The sequence below is a fragment of the Oncorhynchus kisutch genome, linkage group LG13, assembly GCF_002021735.2.
Source record: "Oncorhynchus kisutch isolate 150728-3 linkage group LG13, Okis_V2, whole genome shotgun sequence".
In the NCBI taxonomy this organism is placed as follows: Eukaryota; Metazoa; Chordata; class Actinopteri; order Salmoniformes; family Salmonidae; genus Oncorhynchus; species Oncorhynchus kisutch.
In genome coordinates, this window is record NC_034186.2 from 65,846,662 (window position 1) to 65,862,311 (window position 15,650).

General features: G+C 42.8%; 1 protein-coding gene across 40 annotated transcripts in view; it reads left to right on the forward strand.

Moving 5' to 3' along the window:
- LOC109901873 (E3 ubiquitin-protein ligase UBR5) overlaps nucleotides 1-15,650 on the forward strand; it is a 45,931-nt gene that overhangs the window by 28,672 nt on the left and 1,609 nt on the right. For 19 of the 40 annotated variants that reach the window (XM_031786983.1, XM_031787006.1, XM_031786981.1 and 16 more), the window contains 13 exons: nucleotides 6,214-6,386; nucleotides 7,659-7,793; nucleotides 8,159-8,373; nucleotides 8,668-8,788; nucleotides 9,259-9,643; nucleotides 9,808-9,895; nucleotides 11,799-11,943; nucleotides 13,534-13,664; nucleotides 13,924-13,984; nucleotides 14,388-14,569; nucleotides 14,750-14,834; nucleotides 14,948-15,103; nucleotides 15,426-15,539. In XM_031786983.1, the coding sequence (XP_031642843.1) occupies nucleotides 6,214-6,386; nucleotides 7,659-7,793; nucleotides 8,159-8,373; nucleotides 8,668-8,788; nucleotides 9,259-9,643; nucleotides 9,808-9,895; nucleotides 11,799-11,943; nucleotides 13,534-13,664; nucleotides 13,924-13,984; nucleotides 14,388-14,569; nucleotides 14,750-14,834; nucleotides 14,948-15,103; nucleotides 15,426-15,539 (1,991 nt within the window). The remainder of the gene's footprint in view (nucleotides 1-6,213; nucleotides 6,387-7,658; nucleotides 7,794-8,158; nucleotides 8,374-8,667; nucleotides 8,789-9,258; nucleotides 9,644-9,807; nucleotides 9,896-11,798; nucleotides 11,944-13,533; nucleotides 13,665-13,923; nucleotides 13,985-14,387; nucleotides 14,570-14,749; nucleotides 14,835-14,947; nucleotides 15,104-15,425; nucleotides 15,540-15,650) is intronic. The other 21 variants (XM_031786995.1, XM_031787001.1, XM_031787011.1 and 18 more) reach the window with 5 other exon arrangements.

Sequence of the window (15,650 nt, forward strand, 5' to 3'; positions counted from 1 at the left end):
GTGGTGAGTTAGTCACAATTTTTAATGAATAAGGTTTTATGTAAGATGGTTAAATAAAGAGCAAAATTATTGATATTATTTGTGCCCTGGTCCTATAAGAGCTCTTTGTCACTTCCCACTAGCCGGGTTGTGACAAACTGACTCATTCTTATAATTAATACATGTATTGTATAGTGTGTGTTGCAGGCTTACAATGATGGCAAAAACCAACATTTGAGAGTGCCCTGCCCCTGATGCTAGAGGGGGTACATGGCTGGAGGTTGAATGTTTGAAGGGGTACGGAACTATAAAAAGTTTGAGAACCACTGGTCTAGACTATTCCAAAACTTAAAATGTGTTGCTTTTTTGCCACTTTCATGTAGACATGATTGTGTGTTTTGGATCATTATCTTGCTGCGTGACCTAGCTGCGCTTCAGCTCACAGACGGATGGCCTGACATTCTGCTGTAGAATTCTCTGATGCAGAGCAGAATTCATGGTTCCTTCTATTAAGGCAAGTCCTCTAGGTCCTGAGGCAGCAAAGCATCCCCAAACTATCACACTAACACCACATGCTGTGCTTCTACCCTGCATCCCACTGCGGGCTTGCTTCTGAAGCTAAGCAGGGTTGGTCCTGATCGGTCCCTGGATTGGGAGCCCTAATGCCGCTGGAAGTGGTGTTGGAGGGCCAATAGGAGGCACCATTTCCTCTGGTCTAAAAAAAAATGTAACATCCCATTGCCCTGTGTAAGGTGCAGTCTTTCGGATGGGATGTTAAACGGGTGTCCTGACACTCTGGTCACTGAAGATCCCATGGCACTTATCGTAAGAGTCCTGGCTAAATTCCAAGTCTGGCCCTCAGAGTTGCTGTATATATTCAGAGCTGTATCCCTGTAATGCTTAGAGAAGATCTTATGTCAAGTGTTATTTAAGTGTTGTGCAAAGTGAACTTGCAACTTCATCTTAAGCCTTTTCTTTTGGGGTGTTGCTATAGGCCACCAAGTGCTAACAGTCAGTATCTAAATTAGAGGTAGACCGATTATGATTTTTCAACACTGATACTGATTTATTGGAGGACCAAGAAAAGCAGATACTGATTAATCGGGCGATTTTATTTTATATATTGTTATGACAATTACAACAATACTGAATTAACATGTATTTTAACTTAATATAATACATAAATAAAAATAAATTTAGTCTCAAATAAATAAACATGTTAAATTTGGTTTAAATAATGCAAAAAAAGTGTTGGAGAAGAAAGTAAAAGTGCAAAAAAAGCTCATGTTTAAGTTCTTTGCTCAGAGTATGAGAACATATGAATGCTTGATGGTTCCTTTTAACACGAGTCTTCAATATTCCCAGTTAAGAAGTTTGTAGGAATTATAGGACTATTTCTCTCTATACCGTTTATTTCATTACCTTTGACTATTGGATATTCTTATAGGCACTATAGTATTGCCAGCCTAATCTCGGGAGTTGATAGGCTTGACGTCATAAACAGCGCTGTGGTTCAAGCATTGCGAAGAGCTGCTGGCAAATGCAGGAAAGTGCTGTTTGAATGAATGCTTATGAGCCTGCTGCTGCCGACCACCGCTCAGACTGCTCTATCAAAAATCAATCAGACTTTATTATAATATATTAAACACACAGAAATACGGGCCTTAGTTTCTGGATTTGACTATTAATGACTTATCATTTTAGAAAGTAAAATGTTTATTCTTTCAGTGAAATACGGAACCGTTCCTTATTTTATCGAACAGCTGGCATCCCTAAGTCTAAATATTGCTGTTACATTGCACAACCTTCAATGTTATGTCATAATTATGTACAATTCTGGCAAATTAATCATGGTCTGTGTTAGGAGGAAATTGTCTTCACACAGTTCGCAATGAGCCCGGCAGCCCAAAGGGCTGCATATACCCTGACTCTGCTTGCACAGAACGCAAGAGAAGTGACACAATTTCCCTAGTTAATATTCCCTGCAAACATGAATTTCGTAACTAAATATGCAGGTTTGAAAATATATATTTGTGTATTGATTTTAGGAAAGGCATTGATGTTTATGGTTAGGTTCATTGGTGCAACGACAGTGCTTCTTTTCACGAATACGCTTGTTAAATAATCACCCGTTTGGCAAAGTAGGCTGTGATTCGATGATAAATTAACAGGCACCGCATTGATTATTTGCAACGCAGGACAAGCTAATTAGACTTGTAATATCATCAACCATGTGTAGTTAACTAGTGATTATGTTAAGAATGTTTTTTTATATAAGATATGTTTAATGCTAGCTAGCAACTTACCTTGGCTCCTTGCTGCACTCGCATAACAGGTGGTCAGCCTGCCACAGTCTCCTTGTGGAGTGCAATGTAATCTGCCATAATCGGCGTCCAAAAATGCCGATTACCGATTGTTATAACTTGAAATCGGCCCTAATTAATCTGCCATGGTGGTTTTAATTGGTTGACCTCTAATCTAAATATTGTGTGTGAAATGCTAGATTGTTTATATCACATACACTGAGGTCTACTTTCTTGGGGGCCTGAATATTGACTGGTTTTCATCAAGCTGTCTGCTCAAGAGGAAGCTTCTTATTGTAACCAGTGCCTGTTGTCTGGTTCAGGTTATTAATCAACCTACCAGGGTGTTTACAAACACTACAGGAACAAGATCATCCACATGTATCGTTCACATTTTTACTAATGCTGTGGAACTTTGTTCTAAAGCTATATCCGTGCCCATTGAATGCAGTGATATTGTGGCTATATCCAGGAAAGCCAAAGTTCCAACAGCTGGGCCAAAAATAGCGTACAAGAGATCATACAAAAGATTTTGCTGTGATTCTTATGTGGATGATGTTAAAAATATTTGTTGGTCTGATGTGATTAATGAGGAGCATCCAGACGCTGCACTTGATTAATTTATTATATTGCTACTTCCAATTATTGATAAACATGCACCTGTTAAGAAACTGACTGTTAGAACTGTTAAGGCTCCATGGATTGATGAGGAATTGAAAAACTGTATGCTTGAAAGGGATGGGGCAAAAGGAGAGGCTAATAAGTCTGACTGTAGATCTGACTTGCTTACTGCAAATTGAGAAATTGTGTCTGAACTTAACAAAGAGAAGAAACTTTATTATGAAGTCAAGATCAATGATATAAAGAATGATGGAAAAAACTTTGGAGTACTTTTAAATGAAATTATGGGCAGAAAGACAAATTAAACTCCCATCTTTCATTGAATCGGATGGCTTATTCATCACAACCATTTGATGTTGCTAATTATTTTAATGATTACGTCATTGGCAAAGTGAACAAACTTAGGCAGGAAATGCCCACATCAAACAGTGAGCAATTATATTCATTAAGGAAAGACCTAGTTAAGCTGTAGTTGGCCCAGAACAGAGTGGCACGTCTTGTTCTTCATTGTAAACAGAGGACTGATGTATAAATACTATGCATGCCAGTCTCTCTTGGCTACGAGTTGAGGAGAGACTGACTGCATCACTTCTTTTTATAAGAAACGTGTTGAAAATCCCAAATGGTTTGCCTAGTTAATTTACACACAGCTCTGACGCGACGCGTGCATACACTTACGCCACATGGGGTCTTTTCATAGTGCCCAAATCCAGAACAAATTCAAGAAAACGTACAGTTATATAGAGCCCTTATTGCACGGAACTTCCATCTCATATTGCTCAAATAAACAGCAAACCTGGTTTTAAAACCCAGAAAAAGCAACAACTCGCGGCACAACGCCTCTCCCCTATTTGACCAAGAGTTTGTGTGCATTGATATGTGGGATACGTGTGCCTTTTTTAAAAACGTATTCTGTTCTGTGTAATGTTCTTCTGTATCATGTTTTGTGTGGACCCCAGGAAGAGTTGCTGCTGCTTTTGCAATAGCTAATGGGGGATCCTAATCAAATACCATCACGGTAACCTAATCATGCCCAGCTTACAATTGGCTCATTCACTATTCCCCAGGTCATTGCTGTAAATGAGAATGTTTTCAGTCAACTCAACTGGTAAGATAAGAGTTAAATAACAAACATGCTTGACCATTGGTTAAAGTTCTTACTGTGGAATGCAATCTTTGGTTTTCGCCAGGCATAATGGGACCCATGTTGTCCAAAAAGTTTTACTTATCTGTCCATAGAACATTCATTCTTCAGGTGCTTTTTGGCAAAATTGAGTAAACTTTTTGGATGAGATGGGTCCCATTTATGTCTGGTGAAAACGAAACTGCATTGCACAGTAAGAAACTCCCACCAACGGTCAAGCATGGTGATGATTTGGGGATGCTTTGCTGCCTCATGACCTGGATGACTTGCCTTAGAGCAGAATTCATGGTTCCTTCTATTATCAGAATTCTACAGGAGAATGTCAGGCCATCTGTCTGAGCTGAAGTTCAGCTGGGTCAAACGGCAAGAAAATGATCCAAAACACGCAATCAATTCTACATGAAAATGGTTAAAAAGCAACAAATTGTACGTTTTGGAATGGCCTAGTCAAAGTCCAGACCGAATCCCAATTGAAATTACATTGTGGCAGGACTTGAAACGAGCAGTTCATGGAGCCACAAATGTTGAGTTAAAGCAGTTCTGCATGCAAGAATTGGCCAAAATTCCTCCACAGGTACGTGAGAGACTTAACTTCTTGCGTCGAGCAATCCCGTATCCGGGAGCGTAATCATAGCCTCAAGCTCATTACCATAACGCAACGTTAACTATTCATGAAAATCGCAAATGAAATGAAAGAAATATATACACTCACAAGCTTAGCCTTTTGTTAACAACACTGTCATCTCAGATTTTCAAAATATGCTTTTCAACCAAAGCTACACAAGCATTTGTGTAAGAGTATTGATAGCTAGCATAGCATTAAGCCTAGCATTCAGCAGGCAACATTTTCACAAAAACATGAAATGCATTCAAATAAAATCATTTACCTTTGAAGAACTTCAGATGTTTTCAATGAGGAGACTCTAGATAGCAAATGTTCTGTTTTTCCAAAAAGATAATTTGTAGGAGAAATCGCTCCGTTTTGTTCATCACGTTTGGCTAAGAAAAAACCCTGAAAATTCAGTCATTACAACGCCAAACGTTTTTCCAAATGAACTCAATAATATCGACAGAAACATGGCAAGCGTTGTTTAGAATCAATCCTCAAGGTGTTTTTCACATATCTATTCGATGATAAATCATTCGTGGCAGTTTGGTTTCTCCTCTGAAGCAAATGGAAAAATACACGCAGCTGGAGATTACGCAATAATTTCGACGGAGGACACCAAGCGAGCACCTGGTAAATGTAGTCTCTTATGGTCAATCTTCCAATGATATGCCTACAAATACGTCACAATGCTGCAGACACCTTGGGGAAACGACAGAAAGTGTAAGCTCATTCCTGGCGCATTCACAGCCATGTAAGGAGACTTGGAACACAGCGCCTTCAAAATCTGGGGCATTTCCTGTTTGAAATTTCATCTTGGTTTCGCCTGTAGCATCAGTTCTGTGGCACTCACAGATAATATCTTTGCAGTTTTGGAAACGTCAGTGTTTTCTTTCCAAAGCTGTCAATTATATGCATAGTCACATCTTTTCGTGACAAAATATCTTGTTTAAAACATTTTTTTTTATCCAAAAATTAAAAGATAGCCCCCTATATCGAAGAAGTTAACAACTACAGGAAGCATTTGATTGCAGTCATTGCAGTTCAAGGTGGCACAACCAGTTATTGAGTGTAAAGGGGCAATTACTTTTTCACACAGGGGAATTGGGTGTTGCATCACTTTGTTAACAAAAATTTGTATTTACTTTAATTATTTGTAAGCACAGGTTCACTTTATCTAATATGTTTTAGTTGAAGATCTGATAACATTCAATAGCAAAAATAGAGAAAATCAGAAAGGGGGCAAATATTTTTTCACGTCACTGTAGGTCATGGCTCTCCAAACCTGTTCACGGAGAGCTACCCTCGTAGGTTTTCACTCCAACCCCAGTTAAGTAACCTGATTCAGATTATCAACCAGTTTATTATTAGAATCCGGTGCGTGTGATTACAGTTGCTGTGAACCTACAGGACGGTAGCTCTCCAGGAACTGGGTTGAAGAGCCCTGATGTAGGTGATAGGTAGTTGTTTGAACTATGTACAGTCATTTTTTTTGGTTAGTCTTTCCCAGTGGTGTTTTGCAGTGTGGAGGAAGCAGTGCTGACCTCTCTCCCTCTCAGGTTCCACGCTCCAGGATAAGGAGGATGACACGGTCCCTGCTGAGATGGGACAGAACCACCCGTTCTTCCGGCGCTCTGACTCCATGACCTTCTTGGGCTGTATCCCCCCCAACCCCTTCGAGGTCCCCCTGGCTGAGGCCATCCCCCTGGCAGACCAGCCTCACCTCTTGCAGGTTAGCACATTTCTTTCATTTGCACTGACCAGTAAGTAATTGCATGCTTTCATGATCAGTCAATGTCAATTGATCATGTATTTTCAGATTCGTGAGGGTAACCTATCATTTGGCATATAGCTAGCTAGCTAAGTTTCACTTAGCTTGCTTCATCAGAGGTTATGCTTTTGAAAGAGCTTGACATCGGCAAGTCCTTGTCATATTGTCATTCGGACTACTGTCTTCGCCTCTATAGATGCCAAGCAAATGAAACGATATAGACTTTTAGTTAAGCTAACTTTCAGAGGATAAACTAGCCATATTGATGTCATCAGTTATTGGTTTGCCAATTTGACATGTTTCATAAATCATGTCAGTCAGCAGCAATTGTGATTAAATACCAAAAAATGTTAAAGGTTTAATGTTAGCGAACTTCACTAAGTAGGTCTGTGTTGGTTGGAGAAACAAGTACATTAGCTCTACTTAGCACTACGTTTAGCCAACGGTACAAAGTTTCTACCGGTAGCTTGCAAAGTAAGCCATTATTAGCTAACAATGGGCTTACATCGGCAAATGCGCCCTTCTGCTGCTTGACAGGCAGAGCCCACAAAGGATGGTGAAGTGAACCTAAACCACTCAAACTAATCAGGTGTAGTTCACTTATAATTCAATTATCAAATTAATGGTGGCCAATATTGAGATATTGTGAGTCTACCTTCACATATCAGAAATTACATGATCAATTCTTTACTGATCATGACAAGCACACAGTTATTTGCTGTATAATTCTGATGACAGAGCTAAATGTGGAGTAATCTGAACTGTGTAGTTCTGACTATTCTCTTCAAGGTGATGGTATTAAAACCAAATAGTTATAACATTTAACAACCCCTTAACTGGACTTTAGTTGTCAATGGTTTTAACGAAGCTCAGGGTCTCCTTGCGCCCCCAGCAGGCAAATATAACTCTGCATCTTATTGTGACATTTTATTGATAACCTATAAGAGAAATTCTATTAACAAAGTGGAATTAAAGTGACATGTGCAGGTGAAGTCCTAACAGGCTCCCAAAACAGCCTGTTCTGTACAATCCTTAATGCAGTGTTACGACAGTAATCATGTTAAAACACAGCTATAGAGCTTCTTTACCTACTTCTAGCTTTATGGAGCAAGCTGTGTAATCTCCTCTAGAAGTCAATAGATCCACCACTACCAATACGTTGCTAATCTCTGTTTTTTAGTTTGTTACAATAATATGACACTGCAACTTATTTTACATTTTTCTACCTCCCAGCCCAATGCAAGGAAGGAGGATCTGTTTGGCCGTCCTAGTCAGGGCCTGTACTCGTCCTCGTACACAGCAAGCAAGGGCCTGGCCGAGGCCACCCTGGACCGCAGCTGCATGGAGGTTAACATGGGCTCCTCTCAGGTACACATAACACACTGCGCGCCCTTACAACACACCAGTCCTGCTCTAATACTCTTATCATGCGTCCTTCCTTTATCCCTCATCCCTTCAATCAACATGCATCCTTCCCCCTCCCTTGAAAGGATCCATGGTCTAACATTACTGGATTGGTGAAAGCAATGCAATGGAAACTGGAAAGCTTGCTAACGCCAATCCATGTTAGATCAGTGATTAGCACTTCATGGAAGGAAAAAGAGGAAGGAAAGATTATTCAAATTTTTGGAGCAGGGCCACAGTCTTCACAGTACTTTTCCATCCTAAAAAACATTAATTATAGCACCATTCACTATAGCCACAGCTGTGTTGTGTCCCCATGGATCCCACAGATCCTACCCACTAAGATGTCCTACTCAGCCAACTTGAAGAACGTGATGAGTATGGAGACTAGTCAGCGCGGCAGAGAGGACCAGCCCATGGACCAGGAGCTAGTGGCTCCAAAGCCAGGCCCCTCACCCCACGACCTAGCTGCCCAGCTGAAGAGCAGCCTCCTGGCTGAAATAGGTCTCACTGAGAGTGATGGCCCCCCGCTCCCTTCCTTTAGGTATGGTACACGTGGCTAGTAAATAAATAAATTCCATCTAGGTTTGCTTTCTCAGTTTGATTTTCTTCAGTAAGGAAACAATGAATATAGTTAGGTTATATAAAGAAAGAAAGAGAAATGTTCCCCACTCAATTCTCTCCCTCTCTTCGACTATTACAACTGCATATGTAAATGCCCCTTACTCTCCTGTCTTTTGTATTAACAAGGACGTAACATTGTTGTGCCTTCTCCTGTGTTCTCCAGAACCCACTGTAATATTAACCAGGAAGTATATCATCTCTCTGTCCTCTCCAGACCCCACTGTAGTTTCATGGGGATGGTGATCTCCCATGACATGCTGCTGGGCCGCTGGCGTCTGTCTCTGGAGCTGTTCGGGCGCGTCTTCATGGAGGATGTTGGAGCAGAGCCTGGATCGGTATGCACACTCAGAGATTGGTGTTTAAACATTTTATATTTACAGTATTTCTCCAACCTCAAACCATTATTACAATGAAATCCAGAAAAATATACAGCTAGACACAAAATAAAAAAATACCATTACCAAGATGATGGGCTAGAAAGTTTGAATTGCCTGGCTGGGCTGTTGAACAGCGCATTGATAATTCAAATGGAACTGTTAAAAGGCTTTACCTGTGGATTATCGTGAATAACTAATGGCTATCAACCAATCAGAATCCCGGATCCAAATGTATGTTTTTATTACAGTAGACTAGTCACTAAGGCACTACAGCTTTCTGTCCCCATATCTTGACAGACAAACATGTAATGAAGAAAAGCACAATTATCAAGATGAGATCAGGACTAAAAAAACAATCTGTTAAACATTAAAAACAGTTGAAGATCTAACCAGACATTTAATCCAGTCTCTCTGACCCCCGTCCCCAGATTCTGACCGAGCTGGGGGGTTTTGAGGTGAAGGAGTCTAAGTTCCGCCGGGAGATGGAGAAACTCCGTAACCTCCAGTCTCGTGACCTGGCCCTGGAGGTGGACCGTGACCGTGACCAGTTGATCCAGCAGACCATGAGGCAGCTCAACACCCACTTTGGACGGCGCTGCACCACCACACCCATGGCTGTGCACCGCGTCAAGGTCACCTTCAAGGACGAGCCGGGCGAGGGTAGTGGCGTGGCCCGTAGCTTCTACACGGCCATCGCCCTGGCCTTCCTGTCCAATGACAAGCTGCCCAACCTGGACTGTGTGCAGAGCGTCAGCAAGGGCATGCAGGCCAGCAGTACGTGTCATCACGATTACAACTCAAGTATGACATTGAGTATGAAACTACTAGCGTCAATTTATGAATTACTTAACTCAAATGGCAGTTTAACATGGTGGTGGTGATAACTTACTACTACCACCACTCTGGGGGAAGCAAGAGGAATTTCAGAAGAGAACAGAGATATATAGATCTTTCCTAAAGTCTCCCTCTGTGTGTAGATCTGATGCAGCGGCTGAGGAACAGAGACCGGGAGAGGGAGCGGAGGAGTGGAGGGCTCCGAGCCGGCTCTAGGAGAGACAGAGACAGGTGAGACATACCTCCCTGCCCACCAACCCTGTGGTTGTAGTGTGCTTTGGGCTATTAGGACATGTTGCCTTTCAGAAAACATTTGACCATCTGTTAATGTGTTAGGCTGGAGTTACACAAAGCAACCTTTAAGCAAATTTAGTTGCAGTTAGAGGTCGCAAGTGACATCTCAAGCAACTTTGCTGATACACTAAGTAACTCAAACGTGATTGAAATTGTGTGCAACAGCCAATCAAATTGAAGCTGCATTGTCATATGGTTTGAGAAGTCGTAACTCACCTAATGTCATCTGCTGCAGTACATCAGGATTTCACTAATGAATTGTTTATCCAACCGCATGGTTATTGTATAAGAATGGATTTGGACAAAATGCTGGCTGTACAATTTAGCTAGATCGTCAAAATGAAAATGTTATTTAGCTAGCTAGCAACGAGCTAACCAAGCTCGCAATGACCTAAGCTAGCTAGTGCAGTTCATGTTGGACATTTTTAGTTGAAACTGGTCTGAGGTCTGGGTTCACTTCAAAAATTACATTTATTGACTACCAAACCATGTACCTTAACCATGACTTCCCATAATGCCAATATTTATTTACAGCTCCCGTTTGGCTAATGTCTCTTCTACCAACCTTGATCGCGGTTCCCGCAGCACTGACAGCTGTGTTGACATGACAACTGGGTCGGAGTTCCGAACCTTCAAATGGATCATGTGCGAAGCATTCATTTTGATTGGCTGTTGCTTGCAACTAGTGCACAAAGTTGAATTTTTTGGAACTTGATGCAACCACGTTGTAGATTAATTACTTATCAGTTGCTGGGGGTATTACACAAAGCAATCCAAATGCAACATAGTTTGAAAGTTGTAACTATAGCCTTATACTTCTCACCACTGAAAAAATAAAAATGTTTACACTACTGAGCTGAGCCGAGCCTAGCTGACCTGGTTACGCATCCACCATAGTTTCTGGCCTGCGCTGCATTGTCTCACGTCGGATAACATGGCGGCCGTCTGCACTGATCTGTCTGATCTCGCAAACACTCATGGGATAGCTAAAAAGAAGTCCGGCTACAATATGCGGTCCTAACATTCAAAAATGTTACCACGGTGACATCGTTCACTGAACCCCCTTTCATCCTCGAGTCAGTTAATCTTACCAAAATCTATAAACCTGTAGCTAATGTTTAACAAAAATGTAATGAGTAAGTCTTCACTACCTAATTCTATATCTAGGGAAGGTGTATTGTGGTGGTAGAATCCGTATTTATGAAATTCTATATGTGTATGAACATTTCTAATCAATCCATATGACAAGACAAGGATTCTGACACCAGTTCACACACTCAATGCTGAATACTCCCTTTAGCTCTAGCAATACACATGAGTTTCCATGATATCTGTTCTGCTGTGATTAGCATGCCGAGTTCTACAGCACAGCTGACTACTCTCTACCACGTTATCGCGTAGGCCAAATGTTACAAAGTAGCGAGGCACAATGGCAGCTGTCAATCAGAATCATGCTGATTTCTTAGAACAGTTTATTAACTTTGGTTCTGTACTTCATCAACAAGCTGTTAAACTAGCTACCGTATGACCATTCAAACAAGCTTGTATTTGGCTGTTAGCTGGAGCATGGTTTGCTGTAGTAGCCAGTGCGTCATAGCTACCGAGAGCGGAGCGATTTCCACAATTAGGAACTACTGTTAGGCGGATGAGCAAAATCCAAATTGTATAGATGAGTTCCACGTCCTACAAGACTGATCGGTTGAGGGACTGACATTGCGTAGGAGTGACGCGATCTGGCTTAAGACAATGGCCTGCACTGGCCAGTTTGGTTCGGGTCGGCACGATGGTGTAGAATGTTTGAGGGCGCTAGCTAACCTTCCCTTCTGTGTGTGTGTTCCAGGGACTCGAGGAGACAGCTGTCCATTGACACCCGGCCCTTCAGGCCAGCCTCGGAGGGAAACCCCAGTGATGAACCTGACCCCCTGCCTGCCCACAGACAGGCCCTGGGAGAGAGGCTGTACCCCCGCGTCCACGCTATGCAGCCGGTACCTACCAGCTTTACAGTCAAACGAGCGCATAAATTATAGTTAAATTATCTATAATCTGTAAATGCAGTATCCATTCATTATCTAATTTTTATATATATATATATATATATATATATATATACTGCTCAAAAAAATAAAGGTAACACTTAAACAACACAATGTAACTCCAAGTCAATCACACTTCTGTGAAATCAAACTGTCCACTTAGGAAGCAACACTGATTGACAATAAATGTCACATGCTGTTGTGCAAATGGAATAGACAACAGGTGGAAATTATAGGCAATTAGCAAGACACCCCGAATAAAGGAGTGGTTCTGCAGGTGGTGACCACAGACTACTTCTCAGTTCCTATGCTTCCTGGCTGATGTTTTGGTCAATTTGATTGCTGGCGGTGCTCTCACTCTAGTGGTAGTCTACAACCCACACAAGTGGCTCAGGTAGTGCAGCTCATCCAGGATGACACATCAATGTGAGCTGTGGCAAGAAGGTTTGCTGCATCTGTCAGCGTAGTGTCCAGAGCATGGAGGCGCTACCAGGAGACAGGCCAGTACATCAGGAGACGTGGAGGAGGCCGTAGGAGGGCAACAACCCAGCAGCAGGACCGCTACCTCCGCAAGGAGGAGCAGGAGGAACACTGCCAGAGCCCTGCAAAATGACCTCCAGCAGGCCACAAATGTGCATGTGTCTGCTCAAACGGTCAGAAACAGACTCCACGAGGGTGGTATGAGGGAACGACGTCCACAGGTGGGCGTTGTGCTTACAGCCCAACACCGTGCAGGACGTTTGGCATTTGCCAGAGAACACCAATATTGTCAAATTCGCCACTGGCGCCCTGTGCTCTTCACAGATGAAAGCAGGGTCACACTGAGTACGTGACAGAGTCTGGAGACGCCGTGGAGAACGTTCTGCTGCCTGCAGCATCCTCCAGCATAACCGGTTTGGCGGTGGGTCAGTCATGGTGTGGGGTGGCATTTCTTTGGGGGGCCGCACAGCCCTCCATGTGCTCGCCAGAGGTAGCCTGAATGCCATTAGGTACCGAGATGAGATCCTCAGACTCCTTGTGAGACCATATGCTGGTGTGGTTGGCCCTGGGTTCCTCCTACTGCAAGACAATGCTAGACCTCATGTGGCTGGAGTGTGTCAGCAGTTCCTGCAAGAGGAAGGCATTGATGCTATGGACTGGCCCGCCCGTTCCCCTGACCTGAATCCAATTGAGCACATCTGGGACATCATGTCTCGCTCCATCCACCAAGGCCACGTTGCACCACAGACTGTCCAGGTCTGGGAGGAGATCCCTCGGGAGACCATCCGCCACCTCATCAAGAGCATGCCCAGGCGTTGTAGGGAGGTCATACAGGCACGTGGAGGCCACACACACTACTGAGCCTCATTTTGACTTGTTTTAAGGACATTACATCAAAGTTGGATTAGCCTGTAGTGTGGTTTTCCACTTTAATTTTGAGTGTGACTCCAAATACAGACCTCCATGGGTTGATAAATTTGATTTCCATTGATGATTTTTGTGTGATTTTGTTGTCAGCACATTCCATAATGTGACTGACTGGTGTTGGTCCTTCCTCTCCAGGCGTTTGCCAGTAAGATCACTGGGATGCTGCTGGAGCTTTCCCCAGCCCAGCTGCTGTTGCTCCTGGCCAGTGAGGACTCTCTCAGGGCCAGGGTGGAGGAAGCCATGGAGCTGCTCATTGCACATGGAAGGTATAGTACAGTGTCCTATTCACCACTCTCATTTTGTTCTCAAAATGGCACCCTACTCACAGTGCACTACTTTTGACCAGTGCCCCAAATGCTATATAGGGAATAAGGTGCCATTTGGGACACATCATCAACCTACACCCACTTGGCCAGGTCTCCCTTGTGAAAGCGTTTTAATTTATTTTTTACCTCTTAATAGGACAACCTGGTTTGATTAAAAAATAAAGGATACACTGACTAAAACCCCTCTCTCCTTCCACAGGGAAAATGGTGCTGACAGCATACTGGACCTGGGTCTCCTAGAGGCTCCTGAGAAAGCACAGGTAAGCTTCAGCTCTCCATCTCCGGTCCCAGCATGCCCCAGCTCTGTGGTCCAGGAACACAAGTCATTAGACATGTCTGAAAGAAAGTTGTATGAAGAATAAAAGGAATGTGGCCTTATGACATTAATTTACTGGTTAGATTTCTCTGAATGTGGCTGTTTTTGAGGTTTACCACAGCATAATACAAATATTCACCTCATGATCATGCACTGATATTATGCTCTAATAGTAAGAGGGTATATAGGAGACTGTTTAATGTCAACATTTCAGCCTTAGCAACCTTTCTCAAGACCGGTCACTTATATTTTACTGGGTGGCACTGATTTTCATTATTTTACACTGTAATAACAATAGAATTTGTCAATTATTGTCAATTGCAAGTGCCTCATTTTCCTGGTTGTAGCAGCAGGAGAACCGTAAGCGTCATGGCTCCACCCGCAGTGTGGTGGACATGGAGCTGGACGACCCTGAAGACGGAGATGACAACGCTCCCCTGTTCTACCAGCCCGGGAAGAGAGGCTTCTACTCTCCCCGGCCCGGCAAGAACACGGAGGCCAGGCTCAACTGCTTCAGGAACATCGGCAGGTAAGTCCTAGCATCTCATTCCCTTTTTAGTGCAACCTGGACTCATAGGAAACAGGGGGCCATCTGGAGTGCAGACAATATTTACTTGTATTCAGGGATAAAACAACGAAATTATATGTAGCCTACCTCAATTTCTAAGTATTTAAAAAAATATATATATATTTTTTTTTTCTTCTCCAGAATACTAGGGCTGTGTCTGCTGCAGAATGAGCTCTGTCCAATTACTTTGAACAGACATGTCATCAAGGTGCTGCTCGGCAGAAAGGTAATGAGTTCCACTGTTATATGGGCACTGTTGTACACTGCTATATGAAAACCGCTAAATCTGGACTTGTACACGGATAGAGTTCTCATCAGTATGTGTGTGTCTGTGAGCAGGTGAATTGGCATGACTTTGCCTTCTTTGACCCGGTAATGTACGAGAGCCTGCGGCAGTTGATCCGTCACTCTCAGGCTGGAGAGGCGGACGCTGTGTTTGCAGCCATGGACCTGGCCTTTGCCATAGACCTGTGTAAGGAGGAAGGGGCTGGACAGGTAAAGAGAACTCACGGGGAGAATGTTTCACATAGTCAACTCAGGAAGTTCACTTGGGATGCATTTTCAGTCCCGATTTTTATTTCCATTTCGTTATATTTTTGCAATTGCCTCTGACTGCATGCTCTGGTTTTAATGCACTCTGTCACAACTGACATTTCACTGTACTTGTGCATGCGACATTTGAAACTGCGAAGCTTTGCATTTCAGGAGTTTACTGTTTTTTTAAAAACCCTTCTATTCTGCTGTCTAATTGTGACAGCGAATGTTATGAAACATCACATTACATTATTAACATGTCTGTTGTCCATGGCTATATCAGGTGGAGCTGCTGTCAGGTGGGGTCAACATGCCTGTGACTCCTCTCAACGTTTACGAATATGTGAGAAAGTACGCCGAACACAGGATGCTGGTGGTTGCCGAGCAACCTCTTCATGTGAGTTGTACAGTAATGTCTCATGTGGCACTGTATACAAGTGAATTACCATTTTCTATAATAAGGGGAACCAAGAGGGACATTCTGTATTGCGTTAGGTCTAAAGTTAGC